We start from the raw sequence: 21,386 nt of genomic DNA on the forward strand, positions 1-21,386 counted from the left end.
AGAAGCAACCCCCCCCCCACCTTCTGATAACAGGACCTCTTATCAGGGATCCAATTTTTCAGGCCTGGCCCTTATCAACATCACTCAGCTCAGAGGTAATGTGCAGAGAGGAAGGAGGAAAAATTCCTGCTGCTAAATTGAAGCGATTGAATGAGATCAGTTTAGTGAGGTGTTGGTTACCCGCAGTTCAAATGTTTAGAAATGCAATTTTGCTCCCATTATGTAGCCAAGGAGGTGAAAGATACACAGGGAAATGGTCCAGGCATTAATGTGACAGCAACTTTACACTCTTCAGCACTAGCAATGTCGCGCACAGCTGAGCTTTTCCGAGAAATTATTCCCTTTAAAGGGAATTTAAAATATTATAATGGTACTGGTGGGCTCTGAAAACATTATGCATAATGTTTAATGTAAAAATGGCCACTTAGACGATTAGGTCAGTGAGTATTAGGACAACGGCACACAGAAAAGATTCAGGCAATTTAGCCGCTAGTTTTTATTTTGCACTAAAAAACACAGCATTAAAATGCATGAGAACCCCCGTCCCCACTATATGGGAAGTAGTGCATGCGTTACATAAGTGATAAACCTAATTCAATATTTGGAATCAGTCCAAACCTCACCTCGGAGTCCTCTGTCAAAAGAAACACAGCATTTCTTTCCTTCAATTGTGTGCACCTGGGCTTCTGTCAGATCAGACTTCTTGCCTTCATTCAACTTAAACCTCCTTGCCCTGGGCATGAGCATGCTCAGTTTGCTCCTCTGCTGTAATCTAAGCACAGAGCTATAAGTGAGCAGGGAAGAGACTCAGGCAGGAAGTGATATCACACCAAGCTAATACTGCAGCTGCTATCCTAAACAAACAGAGAGCTTCTAGACCTTTTTTACTCAGGTATGGTGAAACATTCTACGGTATAAATATAGCATACTAGCTGGCACTATTGCAGCTAATCTATTAGCAATAAAATGCCTCCGTAGCTTTTCTTCTCCTTTAAATAGGCAAAGATAGAAAACACCAAACCTAATATTCTTTATTTGCTTTTGAAAACTACAATTCTCAGAATTCAAACAACACAGAACCATGGATGTTAGGCCTGTGGTATGCAGCTTTTCCTTGCAGCTTGTCGTTAAAGGAGGATTTCAGAAGTCAGTTCAAAGTAAGAATTTGGCCTGCTGGTTCAACCCTTTAAAAGGTCTTGGAGATCCTCAGTTGCTTTTAATATCCTTATCAGCATATTCCATTTAACTATATGGCAGGCAGCATGGGCACATTCAGACACCTCAGAAGAGCTGGCAGAGAATATACCCTTTGTGCCATAGGCCTTACTCCCCTGTAAAAGGCTCTTGGAACAAAAAGGAATAATTACTGTAAATATTAAAGGGGTTGTTCCACTTCCAACACTTTTTTCAGTTCAGATGTTTTCAGATAGTTCACCAGAAATATAGATGCCCATACACGGGCAGATTAAAGCTGCCGATATCAGTCCTTTAGACTGATTCGGCAGTTTATCTGCCTGTGTGTGGGCCAAAAATAGTCCTCATATCGATAGGGCAGATTTGATTTCTCCTGCGATCGAGGACAACATCGGGTAGTTGTTACGGTCCTACGCCCCTTCGGTGGTTATTTTCTTCGTTGTAATCCGATCGTTTGGCCCTAGGGCGAACATTCAGATTAATCTGATATCGCCCTGTCGTTACTGGGCACAGCAGGGAAAGATCTGCTCGTTTGGGGACCTCGCCAAACGAGCGGATCTTTTCGTGTATGGCCACCGTTATTATTTACCCCTTGAAACCTTTCTTGCCTACACAGGCTACAGATGTAAGGAGGCATAAAGGAACCATCTTGGAACATAAAATGTTGACCTCTCCAGTGCCAGATGCACTTTTTAATGGCAATGATCTGCACAAATCCTTATCATTTCTCCTCCTGAGGCAGTTACTCTCTGCAAACATCCTGGCCTAAGAATATTTAATTTGTTTAAGTACAAACTGCTCTCCAAGTTAAACAAGGTTCCCTGCCAAGTTTTCTCCGGGGTGACCTGAATTTTCCGCAGGTCACAGCATGCTATTATAGGCGCAGTTGTGGAATGGCCAATACCTCTAACGTAACTGAAAACATCTGTTTAGAAGTCATGTCACAGCTGTCAGACCCTGCATTCTATGTTGTCTAAAGTGATACCGAATCGCCAAAAATGTGTCTGCGGCGCTGAGCTACTGTATTCTCTCTGCCAGACTGGAAACGAGAGAGTCAGTGACACTGGAGATCAGATGGCTCTCATCTGGCTCCGAAACATATCAAAGAAGATATAAAAGGACAGTAATGCAAACATAGACTTTTATTCGTAAAAGTATATCACATGATATTATATGTTTCTTTTCCCTTACAGAAATGACAAAGGATGTACAGGGGGAATGTTCTGTGCACACAATAAGCAATAACACGATAACAATACAGGCACATTCAGGATTAGTTGAATGTTAGAGACAAGAGGTTGGAGGTCTTTGTGCCATAGAATTCACAACTGAAGTGGGTGGATGACAAATACACATGGAAGGATGTACAGTCTAAGGACAGAAAAGGATAATGACCTACTGAAAGAGATATCGTTGAGCCAGGACAGTATTTTGTCACCTAAGGCTAAATGGCAAAAGGGGCGTTTTGACTGCTGCTGTCATCTGCTCAGAAACAGACAGACAGTAACAGACAGACAGGGCTGCTGTTTTCTCCCAGATTGCAATGGCTGACCAAATACCCCGTGTCCAGTTAGCATAACTGTGCTTTAGGGTAAAGGTACACAGTGGCATTCTGTTCATTTTGGCACCCAGGTCAAAGTCAGGCAGCAAAATACTTGTAATCCCATCCAAATGTATTTCTATGCAAATCGCATGCAGCCGTGCACTGGTGATATTTGCTACAAAATACATTAGCCACCATTTTTGAGGGGCCAAGTCCTGACCTGTGGGTGCAGGTGAATGAAGTGTAAAATGCAACAAAAGGTGTGCGGTCAAAAACCTTAATTACCTGCTCTTTAAGTCCATTAAAGTAGAAGATTGTTCCGTGGTGCTCGCTGAGAAGAACCCCCGAGCCAGGGCAGTTTTCTTCTAACAGGAGCACCAGTCTGGGGTTTCAGGTACGTGAATACAATGATTGGAGGGTGCCTAATTATTGGCACCCCACAGTGATTGTGACTTTCCTTCTCCTTTAAGAACAAAGCCATAAGTCGCACTTTGTCATCTGTAGAAGATCACCTCTGTTAAAAGCAACAAAGCATCCAAAAATACCATTAAATGCAGGCGAATGGGGGGGGGATCGCTGCATGTAAAGCACTTTACACGCGGCAAGCTCATTTCATGTTGGAAAAATGCAACAAAACGCTATCTGTACTATTGCCCTAAAGAATCTATTAAAAGAAAGTTTGTAGCTAAAGACTATGCAAGAAAACTCATTAATTCTACTCTTACCATATATATTCTATTACAATGTAAAAACATTTACATGGGTGTGCTGTAACCACATCAGTCTTTGTTATATAGGTGCTAAAGATTCAGTTTTGCGCCTTGTATCTGATATACCGATTTTATTTGATATTGTGCTGGCAACAAACAAAAACCTCACAACTATCACATAATAAAACCCAGCATCTGAAAAAGTTTTTTATGAAGCAGAACTAGCAGGGTTTTGTATACATAATATATTCTAAGATCATTATGCACCTAACTCTATTATTGCAATTATTAGGCAATAAAGCATAAAGTAGGTGCCACTGGCACAGATGAATTAGTTTAGGTAGGCTTGTGAGAAACCAAACAATTATTTTTTTAACTCTAAAGTGTGTACTTGTCTGGTTCAGTAAGCATCCTGCCCTTTCCCTATTTTCTAAGCTGGACATTGGTAATTATACTTCAGTAGCGAACGTGGCCTTGCGTTTCGGAGTCTGACCTCTGAAATAGTCAGAGCTCAAGGCGACCTTGAGTAGAAAACGCAAGAACGAGGCAGCAGGTTCCTGGGTGGTGATTAATTGACCTGGTCTCAATTTCATACGAGCGGCAGCACAGAAAGATAATTCAAAGATACAGTAGATAAAAGCGAGCCTGAAAAAAGTACACAAAAGGCAAAAGAGATGTGGCAAAAGAAGAGAAAAAAAAGAAGGGGGGAAAAAACAACAGCTCAGCCCAGCAGACCATTTGCAGCAGCTAACGACTTGTTCATTATGAGTGATGATGGAGAAAGAGTTTTCATGCTGGGATGGGATAGAGATTTATATGCATGGCTCTGTCTCCCAACTTGGGAGAAAGATCATCATCATCATTTAATTCTATCTCAGCGGTCAGAGATGGGCGTCCAGAGGAGCTAGGTACCACGGTGTGCTGTCAGCTGGCACAATCTGAGCGCGTGCAGCTGGAACATCTGGAGCACTCTGCCCGTGGCCCAGGTTGAACAATAGACTCTGGAGCTCTGCCAAATTGCTTGCAGGCATTGGCAACAGAATACGGCTCCTGTTCCCTCTCCATCTCGTTGTTCCTTTATGAGGATCTGATCTCTCCCAGGCTCTCTTATCTTTCCCTGGGAATACGGCCTTGAGATCGTTCTCCCATGTCCTTCACTGCCTTATCGCTCACCACTTTTATTAAAAACTTCGCTCCCCCCCTTTGCTCCCGCCTGTCGATAGCTTGTTTATTCTTATGATAGATGTGACGCTCTGGCTGTCGGTGGAGCACACAAGATTTGGAGGGATTTAAAAGCACTTAGAAATATCTGGTACTGTATAAGAACAGGCCACTGAGATGGATATGCCAGGAGGATTATGGGGTAGTTCAGAAATCTTGGGGCCAAACTAACAGCAGAGCCTGCTCATTTGTACACATTTACCACATCTTTGACAATCAAAAAGCATATGTACTTCAATGTTCCATTACAGGTATGAGACTGTTATTCCGAAAGCTCGGGACCTGGGGCTTTCTGGATAACAGATCTTTCTGTAATTTTAAGCCTACTAGAAAATAATTTAAACATAAAATAAATCAAATAGGCTGGTTTTGCCTCCAAAAAGGATTAATTATATATTAGTTTAAATCAAATACAAGGTATTGTTCTATTATTACAAAGAAAAAGGAAATTCTTTTTTTAAATTTGGATTATTTGGAAAGAAAAAAAAAAAAGTCTATGGGAGATGATCTTTCCGTAATTTGGAGCTTTCACTTGGAAAATTAGATGTATTTTATCCCAAATTGGTTACTCAGGTGATGGGCTATATCAAGCGGATCTGAGCATTCAGTCCCCCAGGCCAAAGACTGGATCCCAACAAAGGCCTCTACTGACATGTTGGTAATGGACCATATCACCAGGATTTTATAACCTGCCCAATTAAAAATATGGCCAATCCACAGCCAGATATCTGTTGAGCACCCTTGTATACACAGGCCAAAACGCTGCAAATGTGTGCTAACATCAGTCGGTCTATGGCCATCCCTAAACTATTATATTGGATATTATTACATATTTAGCCAGTGGCTACACAGTGAAATGGAAGACATTATTAGCCAGTGGCTACACAGTGAAATGGAAGACATTACACACATCAGTGACATGCCAGGTGTAACACTGGATTGCTGTAGCCCATTCCCTACTGGAGCAATAAAAATAGAATATACTGAACCGTCCCCTACGTGATAAAAGCAAATATCCACAGATCTAGCAAACGTTGTTCTGACAACACACTGCATGCCATGATGCTACATGTGAGCGATGTTACACCATTGATGTCAGTAGAAAAGGGTGTGATTATGATATATTTAGAGTGAAATGGTCTGACATGATAAGCCAAAAGTCTTGATTAAGTCAGCGTTTCATCAATACAGGGGATTCCCTATTTTTTCTCACCTGAATTCCTTTGTGAGCCCTTCCTCCGTTTAAGAGCTTTTTCTAGGATCTCCTGCATGGTTACATTTGTGCTGTCGACTTGAATCAGGGAAAATCCATGTGCTGCATTTCTGTTGAAAAGAAATAATAATGCACCATTAATTTTCTCACCCATCAAAAGAAAATTACAATTTGCACTCGGTAAAGACAAGGAGGGGGAGTTAACAGAAAGTCTTATTGACCCTCCTGGCCATTTAACAGTGGGTCAACGGAACATGAAGATCTTAACTACAGTTCTTCTTCACTTCCTAATTCATTAGTATACCATACACTGCAGAACATGAAAATCGCCATACAAGTACATTGTTGGTTGCTTCCACAAACATATAATTTACCCTTATTACCAATTTCGCACTAGGTTAGTTAAGATCACCTAGGATGGAATAGTTTTTCATGCATCTAACACCTTTTCAGGGCTGCTGCTCTGTCTTTGCAGAATGCTAGGCCACTGACATCCAAAATATTAAGTCACTTTTCCATTGACCTGCAGTTAGGGGAACTGTACAGTACACATTTTTAAGAAGCCCATACTGCAATTACAATTAAATGCGGTCAGGTGGTATAACCAAGGATTCTTGGACTGCCCAAAGTGACCCGTGTGTCATTACCTTAGATTCAGTTTGGACTCCTGTCTACTCTAAGCTGAATGGTTAATATGTTAGATCTTAGATGCATGAAAAACTATTCCAGCTTAGGTGCTAACACCTTTTCTGTAAAAAATAGCAGCAGAAGGCTGTAAACTGAACTTTAGCCCTATGCCACAACACATTTTTGTCCCTTCTGAGATAATAACATGTGCCAAGGCACTAGTGATGGATAGAGTGAAGTACAGATAAAAGATGGGCTCCTGTGCACCTTCATTAGGCTATGCTTTTGTTACAGAATGCACGGAGCGGCTGTTGGACCCTTGCAATTTGTATCTACCTGTGGATGCCTCATCCAGCCTGCCATGTATAAAAGCGGCAGTGATAAGTGAAACCTCGTCCTGTCTTTAATGATAGCGATCATTCTCAGCTAATGGGTCTTTCCATCTTCCTTTATGGCCACGGCCTGTTTGAGCCAGGGCAGGGAGGAGTGTAGGAGGAGAGACAAGAGTCTGTAGGGGGAGACGTGTTGCCATTTGTTTGACATGCCTCCTAGGCCCAATTTGGGTTTTATAAATGAAGAGAAGAGTTAGGCTGCTAAGAAGCACATACAACACCTTCTCTACCTCTGTAACATCACATCTTTTGTGCGATGATTCCTGCATTGCAGTTTGCAACACAGAGCTTCAGACCGCCCAGCAAAAAAAGGGTTAAATGGGCTAAAAGCAAACAGATCTGAGGTGCATATAGCATCTTACATAGAGCCCTTACAATCATTTGTGCTCATTATGCTGGCAATGAAGTTCTGAGATCCCATATAAGAAAAGTAATTTGCTCCACTTTTTGTGGGTGTAATAAATAACAGGTGCATACGACAAGGGTTCCCCAGGAATGCGGTCTTCCTATAGAAAACAAGCACTTGTTTATTACAAAAAGAAAAAAGAAAAATGATATAAGAGCCCTGGGTGGATATAAGATAGCATTGGGTGCGCAAGGAAAGAATGGATAGTGATAGCCTAATGAGCACCGTTTGTCACCCAATGTGAGCTCAGCTAATGTAGCTTGCTCTGGTAAGAAGCAAGCTTTATGGAAGGCAATCAGGGTAAGCCAGAGATGAAATCAAATTTTAAAATTGTCTATCTTCAGTGCTGGCATATGAACTACCGAGTATAAAAATTTGTCGACCCCCATTGTTTTTGTTTTTCTGTGAAGAATCTCAATGTATATTCAGTGTACTAATACAATGGTCACTCCCAGCAAATTTACAATTGACGACACCAGACCACTTCTAATAAGAGTGGACCTAGATAGCATAGGTGTTAATCTGTTTGACTGGAGTACAAATGAGATGCGGATGGCAAAGAATAGACAGCTAATGGCTTTATCCTGTGCCCTCTCTTCCCACTTGGGCACAGGTATTCTAAGTACACGCTGGCTGCCCTCCTTATCCTGCTTAATGCGGCTCGGATATTGATTGCCCTAGTGGATGGTTGCTTGAAGCTCTCAGGAGGCTGCTTTAAGCCAAAGGCTACTGGGTAGTTAGAGCAAGTTTAGGCCAGAGTTCTGTTTGCTTTGGCAGCAGCTATTATGGACAAACTTGCTGCAATCACCAGCCGCTCTGCTGAGTCTCACTAGAAGAACGATGTGTTGCAGATACATTTGGCAGCAGGTAGGTTAAAATCCAGTTCTATTTATACATATCTTTATTTATATCCACTCTTACCTTAATACATTTTTATGAATAGCATTTTTTATATTTTGCTCTATTAAAATAAAATTGTATCTATTTGCAAATTTAGCAACAAGAAACAACAAAAAAAAGTGTATGTAATCAGCCTGCACCCCATTCAGTATGAGGTTTACGTATCTTTGTCAGCAATCACAGCTTGGTACACAGCAGTGCTGCAAATTCATCTTTGCAGAATTCCCATACAATGTCAATACATACACAATATGGTTGGGAAGTCTGCCACATTCTGGTCTCTATGCCAAAACACTGATACATGCATGGACCCATCAGGAGGCAGTTTCAACAGACCGTTAATCACTGTCCCGTTGGATCACATACTTTTTATTTGGACATAAAACCACGGCCTATGAAAAGGTTTGGTGCGTGTGTTGGGGTCATCAGCTTCTCAGCCTGCCTGGGGCTCTATAAATCTAATGATTCCACATACTGACAGTCAACTGGATCTGTGAATTGAGCCGACATTTTGTCCCATTACGTGTGTGTGAAGAAACGGTCAACCGATCCCAAACGTCGATCAGCAGAACTTCCCCCATTCCCTTTCTTATTCTTCTGATGCTGCAGGCATATAAGAATATTTGCACGTGTGGAGAGAGAGAGCTATCTATGCTACTATCAATTCTATTTATAAGAAGCACCTGTTTAGTCAGTGCCTAGGCCATTGGGATTGGCCCAGCATTTCCTTAAAAATAAAAAGAGAATATACTAAAGATGACCATACACTTACATGGGAAGCTTTGTTTGGCAGTGAGGTGACCCAACAAACAAATGTTTGCATGATGTGCCCATGTGGTTGACCAGATCAAAAGATTTCATACTTTGGCCCCTGGCTCAAATAAAGGTCTATTGCTGAATCCCTAAGGCAAGTTGACAAGTGCACACTGCGAGTTGACAAGTGCACATTTGTGACAAAATACTGGTGCCTACTAAGTCCACTGTAATACAAAGAAAAGACAAAGAAATCAACATGATGAAGGGTCCTCTTGAGGAGCATAGAATAAATGAAGTAGTGCTCTTTTTGGCCCAGCAAGTACCTGAGTGCCTCAGTCTTCTTTGTACAAGAGTGGACAAGACTATTTACTTGTTACCCAAAGTGCGTAGCTATTGTGTTTTTACCCTTTTTCAAGAGCAATGTCTTGTTTTCAAGACCGCTCATTTGGTCTCCATGTTGGTAGCCCCATGCAACACTGTTGGTAGCCCCATGCAACACTGTTGCTATCCAAGCAAAAGGCACAATATCAGTTTTGAGATTACCTGAAAAGCTTCTAAACTAGTATGGAAACACAACACAGTTCAATGGCCTTTTCTTCATAAGCATTTAATCGTCAAAAATGGGACACTAAAGAACTATAATAAGCATTTATAAAGATAAAATAACATGAGAGAGAGACAGGAAGGTCTAGGGGTAAAAGGGCTGTGTCACTAGAAAAAAAAAATGACTACAAGGTGGGCCTGCTTTTAAACATGAGGTGGTCTTTATAAGTTAATTACCCAGTTAAAACCGCAAATACGCATCTAATCTCCTTTCATGCGCAAACAAGCAGCCCCCCTAGGTGGTCCAGCAACCATCATCTGATCAAGGGATTTTTGCCTAAGGTGTCAAGTCTAAATTGCCATTTCACACTGGATAAATACTCCTGCAGACAATGTTAACACACAGCAAGATAAAACATTCAGAGAGCTTTAAGTGTAAATCCACACTGGGCGTTTTGGGGAGATTTGGTCGCCTGACGACTTATCTCCTCATTTTTGCGGCAACCAATCTCCCCAAACACCTTCCCTGACTCTGCACCGGCTAAGATGAAAAAAAAACAAAAAACGCCCGCGCTAATCACACGCGGCGATTCGTTTTCCGAAGTTGCACAATTTCTGAAAACGAAGCTGCATGTGATTAACGCTGGCGTTTTTTCATTTTAAAGCCGGCGCAGAGTCAGGGAAGGAGTTTGGGGAGATTGGTCGCCGCAAAAATGAGGAGATTAGTCGTCAGGCGACCAAATCTCCCCAAAACGCCCAGTGTGGACTTACCCTAAAAAATGGATTTCAGACCCAATCTTGTAGTCACTGCTTAGTACTTAATTTTTATTAACCGCCAGCATCGTCCACAGCATGGGGTGCTGGACAACTTTTCGGCCTCGTCCTGACAGAAACAAGAATAAGGGCTTTCTTGTGCTCTCCAAATGTCCCTGATACACTTCTTTATCACAAAAACTTGAGCAACAAATACTTACATTCTTACAAAGAGGGACTGCTTGGCTGCCAGCCCAGGGGATGAATATTTCTCAACCAAAGCCAGTGTGCTGAAACCAAACTTGTGTATGGGTTCATTGGAATCCAGAGGTGGGAAATCTGTGTCTACCTCACCATCGTCCTCAGCTATGTGCAAACAGAATGCATCCACGTTATCACTGCAAAACAAGAACACAAACAAGACTAGCTAAACACATAAAAATTAACAAATGCAATTTTGGCATGGGATTTAAAGCTTACTGCACAAGACCCTTAAAATATGGATTCATGTCCAGTGATGATAGGAAAGCAATGAAAATGACGTTTTGACGTTTGGAAGAAAGTACATGGGAGGGGCATGAAAGACAGAAATACCTGGAAGTCATATAATGTATTTATAAAAGAAGATTTGGAAAAAAATGTTCACAAACTATTAAATGTGCCATCTATCTATCTATGTTGTATTATTATAATTATGTCCTAAAAGATAAGTTCATGGATCACTGAGCCAAATTGTTGGCCTGTACAACCAATGCCAAAGGTGCATCATATTGAGTCATCAGGCACTACAGGTTTCCACTCTGTCCAATCAACTCCCAGAGGCTGAGAACTTTATGGAAGTTGACTATGAAGATTTTCATTCATCCAGGTCATAGTATATCTAGTATAGGTCAATCTAAAAACAACTGGACTTGCTGAGTAATCAATGAAGACGTTTCACTACTCATCCGAGCAGCTTCTTCAGTTCCAACTGACTGGTGTGGGAAGTTCTCGGCATATTTATGGAAGTTGTCTACAACCAACCGTATATTCACAAGCAACAGATATTACCACTAATATACATCCCATGTTTAAACAGGCCAGTGTCCTGCTGTTGGGTTTTGTTGCCTTATGCCAGAATTCCTCAGAAAGCTACTCACTAAGCATGGTGGCTCAGCGTGTAGAGTTTCTGACTTGCAGTGCTGGGGTTCTGACTTTGATTTTGGCTAGGGAATTATCGTTGTCCCCATACCTATAAGAGCTTTCTCCGATACTCCTCCCACACTCCAAAAAAAAAAAAAAAAAAAGAATACAGATAGTTTTACTGGCTCCTGCTAAAATGGACCCCAGAATGTGTGATTGTGATAGGGACCATAGACTGCAAGCTCCATTGGAGCTTAAACTCTATAACGTGCTCCATAAATAAGTCCATACTATATCAATCACAAATAATTATAAATAATTTGGAGGATGGCTGAAGAAATCCTAGGTCATCACTACAGCTCTCTCCTCTAGCTGTTTTTTGGAGGTAATAACTCATAATATATCTGCAATTCCTAGCCACTGGCAATAGCATTTTGAGAAAGGTGCTAAATGTTAAAGGCATAAGAGGTTTACTGGCTATTTTAGGCAATTTCACAATGGCATCCCTACAGTAGCTACCAAAGCCCAATATCTACTGCAAACATTTTTGCAGCACTTAATCATGATAAAAAGCAGAGCTAAGAGAGTCCAATAAACAATAAAAGCCATATTTATTTAACCGAGAAAGATTCATTGACTATTTAAGGACTTATTCTGGCCCATGGTCGATTAGAAGTTGGGAGTCAGAAAGTACCCAGGGCACGCTGCCACGAGTGGCCATAAAAGTAACGGGACAAGCTCTCTCAGCGTGTATATGTATGACAATAGGGATACAATCATAATGTGGATAAAATCTGCTCTGTTGGAGAGACAGAATCATAACTCAGCACCGCCGAGCGTCAGGGGAAACATCCACTGCTAAACATTCCATGGAAATGCTTCATCCAAATAAAAGGAGAGAGGTTCAAAAGGTTTCATTAAAATGATGTATGCTGCGCTCAGCATCTCAATCATACAAGCTACAGAAACAATGTGCTCAATGGTCTCTGCAGAGAGACGGCAGCCTCAGAAAAACACTGGCAGGCAGCGAGCTTGCTTACTAGGATCTATTGGGCCTCTATTCTCACCCACCCCCATCCCAAAATGTGAACTGATCAACAACTATTGTCCCGAGGGGGGGGTTTGCAGAGGTTAATATAGTACCGGGATGTTTAAAAAAAATTATTCTAGGAATAGACGTGTGGTTATTCTAAATATTAAAGAAGGTCAGGGATACAATAATGTCTGAGGTTTTGTAGCATATAAAGCAAAAGGCAGTGTGGAAGGTTTAAGTGCTTGTTGTCTGCTGTTAAATGCTCAGTGGGTGCAAATCCAATTAGCTATATAAAGAGAAAAGGAGCAGTGTGATGATTTAACAGCGCTGCTGTTTACCTGGAGGGTCTCTGTATCAGGGGTGCTTCGCCAATGAGGCAAGTTGAGGCTGTCGCATCAGGCGGCAGCTCCCCGCTAGGTACCAGGGGCAGCAAAAATGCTGCTCCTGGTACTTTAAGAGCGAATTTTCGGGGGAGGGGGGGCAGCAGCAACTCCTGCTGCCTCAGGCGGCGGAGGGGCCAGGATCGCCCCTGCTCTGTATAATTCACCCTGTTGCCAAGGGCTTTGTCTAAATAACTGAAAACTGAATAAGCAATATCAGGTGGAATGGGAATTAATTACATTCCTTCAAACTGCCAACTACAGGATCCAAACCAAATGCAATTCGGTCATCGGAACGGAGTGCCCTACCGTACAGGTCCAGCCATTTTCTTACTAACCAGCTACCTACGAGATGAGGTAACCACGTGCCTTCACAATATACAGAATATAGGATAGACTTTTGGGGCTCTATAAATGGAAAGAACTACCAAGCTGGCCTGTATATGAAAGCTTAAAAGGACATCTCCAAATTTGTATTAAATAAAGAGCACAAACATCTTTTACTGGGACTACCAAAAACACTTTGGTTTTCAAGGGCACCCCAAGTTAGATATGTCAGTTTATTTAAGGAGTAAGATTTCCTATCAGTGCTTGCCAAGGGAGTTGTGGAAACCCATTCCATTGACGGTTTCTTAGTGAGGAAGAGTGAGGAAGAGCAAAGAAGAGCACTATTTGAATCTGAACCAAGTAAATCCATCATGCTCAACAGAGTAACTCTAGCTTCCAGAACAATTAGGAATAAGACTTCTTCAAATAAAAACAGCAAGAAATTCACAACAGTAATTCTCAAAAAAAAGAAAGGGGAAAGTATGTCCCCTGAATCTCTCACCATTATCAAGTTTTTGTACAACCATGGAGTTGCAAGCTCTCTATGCAAGGGTAACAGTGGGTAGAGCAGTATACAAGTCCTTAGCTCTAACCTGTATAAGAAGGTTATTTGGGTTTGTGGGTTATAATCACAATTACTGTAAGCTGGGGTGCTTATCAGGGGAGCCTTGGTCACCATCTTCAGATTGTGTAGTTGGTCCAAAACCTGGGAACCTTGTTATGAATAGGCAAACATTATTTTAACCCTGGTAAAATTAATTTAGGCAGATCTAGAGAATGTTGAAGTACCTATAAGATTTTGGGTAGTCAAATGATCGTGTATATGCTGACCCTAACTCAAAGCAACAATGGGAGCCATGCTCATTGCTGAAGGGATATGATAATTTTACGTATGTCTACAAAGGCAGGGTCCTGTGAAGAATCAAGAAGAAATAGAACTACTAAGAATTTTTAATGAGAAGGCTATCTTAAGGGAAACACAAAGGGATTTGTCCCAATTTATATTTAAGAAAGAGGTTTTCAGAAAATACAGGTATGGGAACAGTTATCCAGAATGCTCAGGACCTGGGGTATTCTGGATAACGGATCTTTCCATTATTTGGATCTTCTTGCCTTAAGTCTACTAGAAAATAATGTAAACATTAAATAAACTCAATAGTCTGGTTCTGCTTCCAATAAGGATTAATCATATCAGTTTGGATCAAGTACAAGGTACTTTTTTATTATTACAGTGAAAAAGGAAATCATTTTTAAAAATTTGGATTATTTGGATAAAATGGAGTCTATGAGAGATGGCCTTTCTGTAATTTGGAGCTTTCTGGATACGGGGTTTCCGGGTAAATAATTTATAATCAGAAATTATCAGAGTATGTGAAGGTACAACAGATTATCATGGGTGCATATAATTCACACACTTCTTCCATTATAAGAAACATAACGCCTGTTTGCTCTGAAAATGATGGACCATCAATGCCAACATCTCTATTGCCAGTGTGAAAGAAAAAAAAGAGATATATCGATAGAAGGATCCACATTGACCATGGCCATTAATGTTAAAGTGTTACTGGAGTCTATAGAAGATTCATATTCTCCTCTAAAGAGAAGCAACAGGGAAGCTCTAACACAGCTCACTGTGAACCGATCAGTTGGGGGCAGAAAATACCTTCTAGTGGGAAGCAGGTCAGGAGGGTTTGATAAGCCTTGCTGTCTATGGATACAAAAACCTATTGACTTAGCAGTGTGGGAATTCCTCCACTAAATTTGGGTTTGAGCAACTGCTTTATTCATTTTGCTTAGATAGCATTAGGATTGACTCATCAAAATCAGCTGTGTGTCTGTACTCCAACGTGGATAAATTAGGTGCTGGATCATAAATTAAATGTACATTGATAGAAGGATCCACACTCCGTATTGTGAAGAAAAAAAATGTAAATTTATTCTTAATCACTCTGCATTCCAATTTCAGTTTCGGTCCCTATTAGGAAACTTTAACCTCAATGGCCATGGTCAATGACTTCAATTCATTTCTGAAATCATGAAATCAATATACGCTCTGCATGCTCTTCTTTCTTAGTAACACAAGGTTAAGTCCAATGTCCCAAAGATGCTTTGATAATTTTATACTTTAAAACGTTCTAAAAAAAAAACTAAAACAGCTCTTTGATTCAAAACATTAATTTACACAGAATCTTTCATATGGCCCCCTCACCCCATCCACCCTTTTTTTGGAGTTTTAATTACATAATTGATGTAGAAATTAATTAATCGCAAAGTGCATGCTAATTGTTTAATTGCTCGCTTGATCTATATGGATCATTTTCGGGAATTAAAAGGAACTGATTTACTCTGGCTATTGATTGAAAGTGGCACTGAGTTATTTTGCTCGGTACCTAATTTGAAATTCCCTCAATTAATTACCAAAACCTTTTGCTACGGAAGCAGCTGAGAGAGTTTGCCCCTTCTGGCTGATCTATACCAACTTGTCATGCTTAAGAGATATTTATTATTAGATCCGGCAAGTAATAATGACACATTAATATTAGCGGGGGCTGTACATTCACACAGAATGGATTGCCAATTTGGAATTAAAACCGATATATTTGTCAGTATCAATTTTCTCAAATTCTTTTGTGACCTGTGAGGACAAATTAATGGGCAATCCCTCTTCATTCTGTCCACTTTCCAGCAGTCCTTGTCAGGAGAGAGGAGCGCTGCCATAGAACTGCTTTTACACCATATTTCATCTTCATCTATTAGTTTCTGGCCTACTTTAACACACTGCAATGATGAATATTAATTTTTATTTTATGAACAGTTTCGTAACGCAAGTTTTTGCTGTAATATGGACAAGTCCATATGGATGCTTTTTAATGTCAGGCAATGGTAAGTGGATTGGCCTTGGTCCAGGCTAAGTCGCTGCTTCCAGAAGTAGGTTGGGGTGTTAATGCTGTCATCATAGTTGCTCCCTAACTGCTGTGCTATCCCAATCCCACTAGTGATGGGGTGACACTTTTTTTATATATATATCCTGCCTACTCCCTCCCCAGATGTCAGAGAGAAGGTGGAAATGGAGAATATTAACGGTGTGGCCCTTTGGGCTGACTAAGCACAATTCCATCTGTACCATTCTTTCATTATATTTTTTTTTCTCTTGTGGTAAAACAAAATGGATCTCAAGAAAAAAGCTTTTTTGGAACAAAGATTAATGGAAGAAATTACACTTATTTGCCTTGTTTTTGTAGGAAGAAGAGAAGTTGAAATTCTTAAAGCTTAATACATTCTTACCCTTGCCAGTCTTTTTTTCAGAAGTTAAGACTTACAAACACAAGTTTACAACGATATAGTAGACCATATAAATCATTTAGCCACAAACAGTCTAAGACAGATGGAATAAAGGCTTTATTGGTTGCTATTGGTTACTGCACATTTATCAATGAAGGCCAGCAAAATTATTCCTCTATTGATTGTTCAGTTGAAGCACCTATCTATAACCATTATGACAGTAGCAATCATTACTTTCTAACAGTGTTTGAGGTATAGGTATGTTGTATCAGCCAATAACATGAAAAATCCCCTTAAATTTGTAGGTGAGAATGAACACTGTGTGGTGCTGGTTTCAATCTGGGCTAAAAATGTTTATTATTTTTAAAAATGACCCCTTTATTGGAGCTCCGAATAGATTCTCTCTGGTTCTTGTATTTCAATGAGCAGTAGGCATGTCCTAAAAGGTCCTCGCCTTTTTTTTGCCTACTGCATGAAGGCAAAGAAGCACTCTTCGAATACCTCACTCTAAGTGACCCTCAGAACGAATCCTCTCCACCTTTCCAGTCCCCCAGTGGGGTGAGCGCCACCGTTTGGGAACCCCTGCTCTTAGTTGACCGTACAGTGATTAGATTGCCATTTTGGTTATTGTCAGACAGTCTTAAGTTAAATTTTAGAGGCTCCAGATGATTCAGAATCTACCGATTAAAACTGAAAACCTGGATGACTGGCATCATCTGTTAGTACATATAAGTGCCCCTTAGACAGCCTGGAGTGGGTTCAACAAAACCCCTGCATATTGAAATGACCAATTCATTAAAAAAAATCCAAACATCACTCACTGCTTAAGTGTTAAAACAAATATTTACTTGAGTTTGGGTTCGCGGCCCTCAGTCGTATACTGCCAGCAAATCAGTCCAATTAATTCATGAACTTTAGCATTGGCGATGGTAACTACAGTCATGGGCAGCAGTTTATCTTGGCTAGTTTGCATGGAGAGGTATACATCTATTTTCTTGGTGGCTGTAGTACCCACATGGCCCTGTAAAAAAACATATGAAAAATATATATATTATTACATTTGTGGGTAGATCTGTTATGATAAAACACAAAAAGACAGACAGAGCAAGTATGCAATCTGAAAAGACACGTCAAATAAAATATTCATTAGACACCTGTGGTCTGCTTCTGTTCAAATGGACAGAACAGGAATTATTATTCTATCAGTAGATATCAGAACATATTAGACAGTTGAAAGCTACTAACCCTGAAAGGCAGTCTATTTGCCAAGTAAGAACCTAGGCGCTAGTCTGTACAAGTAAATAATACATATAGAGTTATACTACGTACATATTATTCCAACTAATGCCTACCAAGCAGCTGCTATAAATACACTGCTACAGTTGTGCAGCACAGGCTTTATTTCCTTGATATAACTAAAGAGACGGTATTGGACCGATTGGGATCTGCCCATGCTGACGGTTTATGCTTGCTGCCTCTGTTTCTTGCCGTTATTTATGTCCCAAGATGATATCACACAGTGAAATAAAGTGCACGGCTCTCTTTTTTCCCCCCTCTTTACTTTTATGGGCTTGTAAATAAACTTGCATCGGGAGTAAGCAGATTCATTAGGGATCTGGACATTAAACCAAAGGAAAACAGCAGCATAAAACAAGATTTGTTGCTTATACGTGGAGCCAAATAAAGCAAAGGGAATTAACTCTTTGTTTGCATGAGGGGCCAGCTATGAGAGCATATTCCATATTGAGAAATACTTCCCAAAAATATTTACCTAAATCCTTTTAGCTTCTTATGAATGTTCGAGCGACTCCTTGGAGGCCAGCTACTAATTTTTGAGTACGATAGTATTTTGTACAATCCTATTAGAATAATATGTTTGCCTACATCTTCTCATATGCTATTGCATGAATTTAATGTACTTTCTGACAGATACTTTTCTAATAACAAAATATATTTTTTCCATCTAGTCTTTTGTAGCATAAAAAGTTCATCTGAAGTCCTGGGTTTTTCTCTCTCATGCACAGAGTTTTAGCTGGTCTCCTGTGGCTGCCATGCCACTCTCAAACCATCAAGTGATATCATAACTTCAAATCTTGCTTTTCTACATTTTACGATCGCTTATTTAAACTATGGAACACCAACTAAGCAATAGCAGCAAGCAGTATGCATCTTACACAATATATAAAGAATTACAGAATTCTGATTAAGATAAGGAAAATCACCTTGGTGAAGATCATTACATTGTAGGCTATTGTCATGCCATGGTAGAAACACAAATAACTGCCATGGGGTCATTTACTGAGACCCTGCACAGTGGTGCAGAGCTCAATGTTGGCAGGTGCACAAGGCCTGTTCTTACCAGCTACCATTGGACAGGAGGTAAATACAGGGTCCTGTTGTGGCCTGCCTCGTGAGGATAACTAAGTCAGAGGACTGGTAGGAGGCAAGAGGTGGGGTACCTACGCTGGAGTCCTGTGCAGACCAAAAGCATGTTTTAACCTGATTGAACCTGCTACCAAGCTGCAACTACTTTACCAGCAACCCAACCAGCTACCCAATGACCGTCATTAAACCACAAGTACTGCTGCTGCAGACCAGACCTGGTGGGCAGGGGCAAAAAGGTTTAAGGGAGAAGGTAAGGTTAAAATCATGGGGGCGGAGGGGGGGGGGCAAATGTTAGGCACCCCACAGTGATTATAATAATTTACCAAGGATCAAGGTATTTCAAGGAGCACTATATAGCATTCATCTTATGCTTCTTAATTTCTCATTGGCCCATGGCGGCACCTGCAGAGTAAAGTAAAAACAATGCCAGCTTTTTGCTTCAAGTTCAGCTTTTCACACTACTTGGCATGTGCACCCACTGAGAGAGTCCTGCAGCGGGTCGGGTACCCGCGGGTTACCGGCAAAAACCTGCGTTACCCTGTGGGTTGCGGGTAGAAGTTCCGGGTGCGGGTATAGACTTGGGTCAGCGGTTCTACAGGTTTGCGGGTTGGGCAGCGGGTCTTCTCCATAGCGATTTTTACTAATTTTTTCTGATTACGCCTACTTCCGATGATGTCACTTCCGGTTTACAATGACTTCCGGGTCCAAAAAATGGACCTGCGCAGGACTCTACCCACTGAGAAGAAGAGTAGAGCAGACTGGTGCAGTTTCCTAACAGGAGCACCAGGGTATCAGGTAAGTGAACACAATCACTTGGGGGGGGGTGCTTAATATGTGTATTTGTAGGTGGCACTGTCAATGGCAGCCGCCTCTCACTAGGCACACGGGTTGGATTTCAGCTTGAAAACACACCCTTGGGCAATGACAGGCAGATGCCATTGATGTCAATGCCTACATCTATAGCAAGTGGTGTTAGGTAGAATCTGAATTTAGACCACAAGCATTTTACTGCCATGTAAAACATTAAGGGCAAATTTATCAAGGGTCGAATAGCAAATTCAAATTTGAATTGAAAATACACACATTTGAATTTTAATCCCCCTATTCTTATGTAAATGTGAATGTGAGATTTATCATACATCGACCATGAAAACCGTCCTAATTCAAATATTTGCTGCCTAAAACTTGCCGCGTTTAGGTACAAATCAATGGCAGAGGTCCATTGAGCCATTTGGAGACGTTAATAGCTTTCCTAACATTCAAGTTTTTTTTTTTCACGAGAAAATCTCCTTATTGAATATGATTCGAATTTTTGGGTCAGACCCATTCGATCTAATATTAGTCAAATTGTGAGTATATTCGAGTTATTCAAAATGCGACCTTTGATAAATGGGCCTTCTAAGAGTTATGTTAGCATTATAGTATGTGCTTTTCAAACAGATAACAATTATGACAAATGCATGAAAAAAAAGTTGCATGTTCCTTAACGATTTTTTTCTAATTTGGTTTTTATGTGTAGGTTTTGATTTAACTGCAAACTCCAGCACTTAAATGGTAAACAATGATTAGTAGACTTGAAGAATATCTTACAAAAGCACTTTTCTATGGTGTAGTGGACTCTATCTATGCACTACATATTGCAGTAAAAAAGATAGCAAAAATACAGAAGTTAAGACGTCCTGGAGAACATGAAACATTTGGGGTCACATTTGGCCTGAGGGCCTGCCGTTGGACCGCAGGACTTCCTTGGATTTATATGCAGTGTTGGCTCTGCGAGACATAATTATGAGAAGATTTCTTAAAAGTTCTGTTCAAGAACTGAATAAAAAAAATATGTAAAGCTAGTAAGTTATTAAACAGCAATGAAAATGTATTGCTAGAAAAAAGTACAACTTGCTTTCACTCATTAATGTGAGACATTTGGAGACATCTGCAAATTGTGAAACAACATGCTGGAGCCATAATATGAGAATAACTGGTGACATGGATAATGGGTTGGAAGGAAAGGAAATTAAGTCTGCCTGTGTTTTAAAGACTTCAACACCCACCATCCCCTAAATCATCTATGTTTGGATTATGCAGAGAGATGTAGTTGGAGGGGTGTGAATGTAACATCCCTAAACTAAATTTTCAACCCCCTCCTTTCCATCCATGATGTGAGGCAGGATTTAATGTAAGCCCGCTGGAGAATGTGTTCCTCTTCTCCATTACTGGATGATGGGTCTTGCTGAATGGTTACGGTGTAGTCATTAACTCGCTCCTAAATTATACGCAAATTTGGAGTGATCTTGAAATGACCATTTAATGCTAGCCTTGCTGGGAAAGAATTCTGGAAATTAATCTCTGCTAGGGTACAACACTAGAGAAGACGCCATAAAGGTGTTGAGATTTAGTTTAAAATAATGCATGTTTTCCTTTTGTATTATCTTTTACCTTGCAAAAAAGGAATTATGTTGGTTAAGCGGGGGAGGAAAAACAACTTCTCTTTCTTAAATGCTATTACAATAATGGAAGGGTGAAGTTAGTGGTGTACTAAAGTTCATGCAGATGCCCATCACCTTGGATGGTCAGTCAGGTTAGCCTGTGCACCAGCTTCCCA

General features: G+C 40.6%; 1 protein-coding gene across 6 annotated transcripts in view; it reads right to left on the reverse strand.

Moving 5' to 3' along the window:
• The window catches only part of mapkap1.S (MAPK associated protein 1 S homeolog), a 147,504-nt gene that overhangs the window by 30,589 nt on the left and 95,529 nt on the right, over window positions 1-21,386 (reverse strand). For all 6 annotated transcript variants that reach the window (XM_041575059.1, XM_018232847.2, XM_041575060.1 and 3 more), the window contains exons 5-7: window positions 17,251-17,423; window positions 10,480-10,656; window positions 5,882-5,991 (exon numbers count right to left, since the gene is read on the reverse strand). In XM_041575059.1, coding sequence (XP_041430993.1) covers window positions 5,882-5,991; window positions 10,480-10,656; window positions 17,251-17,423 — 460 coding nt within the window. The remainder of the gene's footprint in view (window positions 1-5,881; window positions 5,992-10,479; window positions 10,657-17,250; window positions 17,424-21,386) is intronic.

Source organism: Xenopus laevis, chromosome 8S (assembly GCF_017654675.1).
Source record: "Xenopus laevis strain J_2021 chromosome 8S, Xenopus_laevis_v10.1, whole genome shotgun sequence".
Classification (NCBI taxonomy): domain Eukaryota; kingdom Metazoa; phylum Chordata; class Amphibia; order Anura; family Pipidae; genus Xenopus; species Xenopus laevis.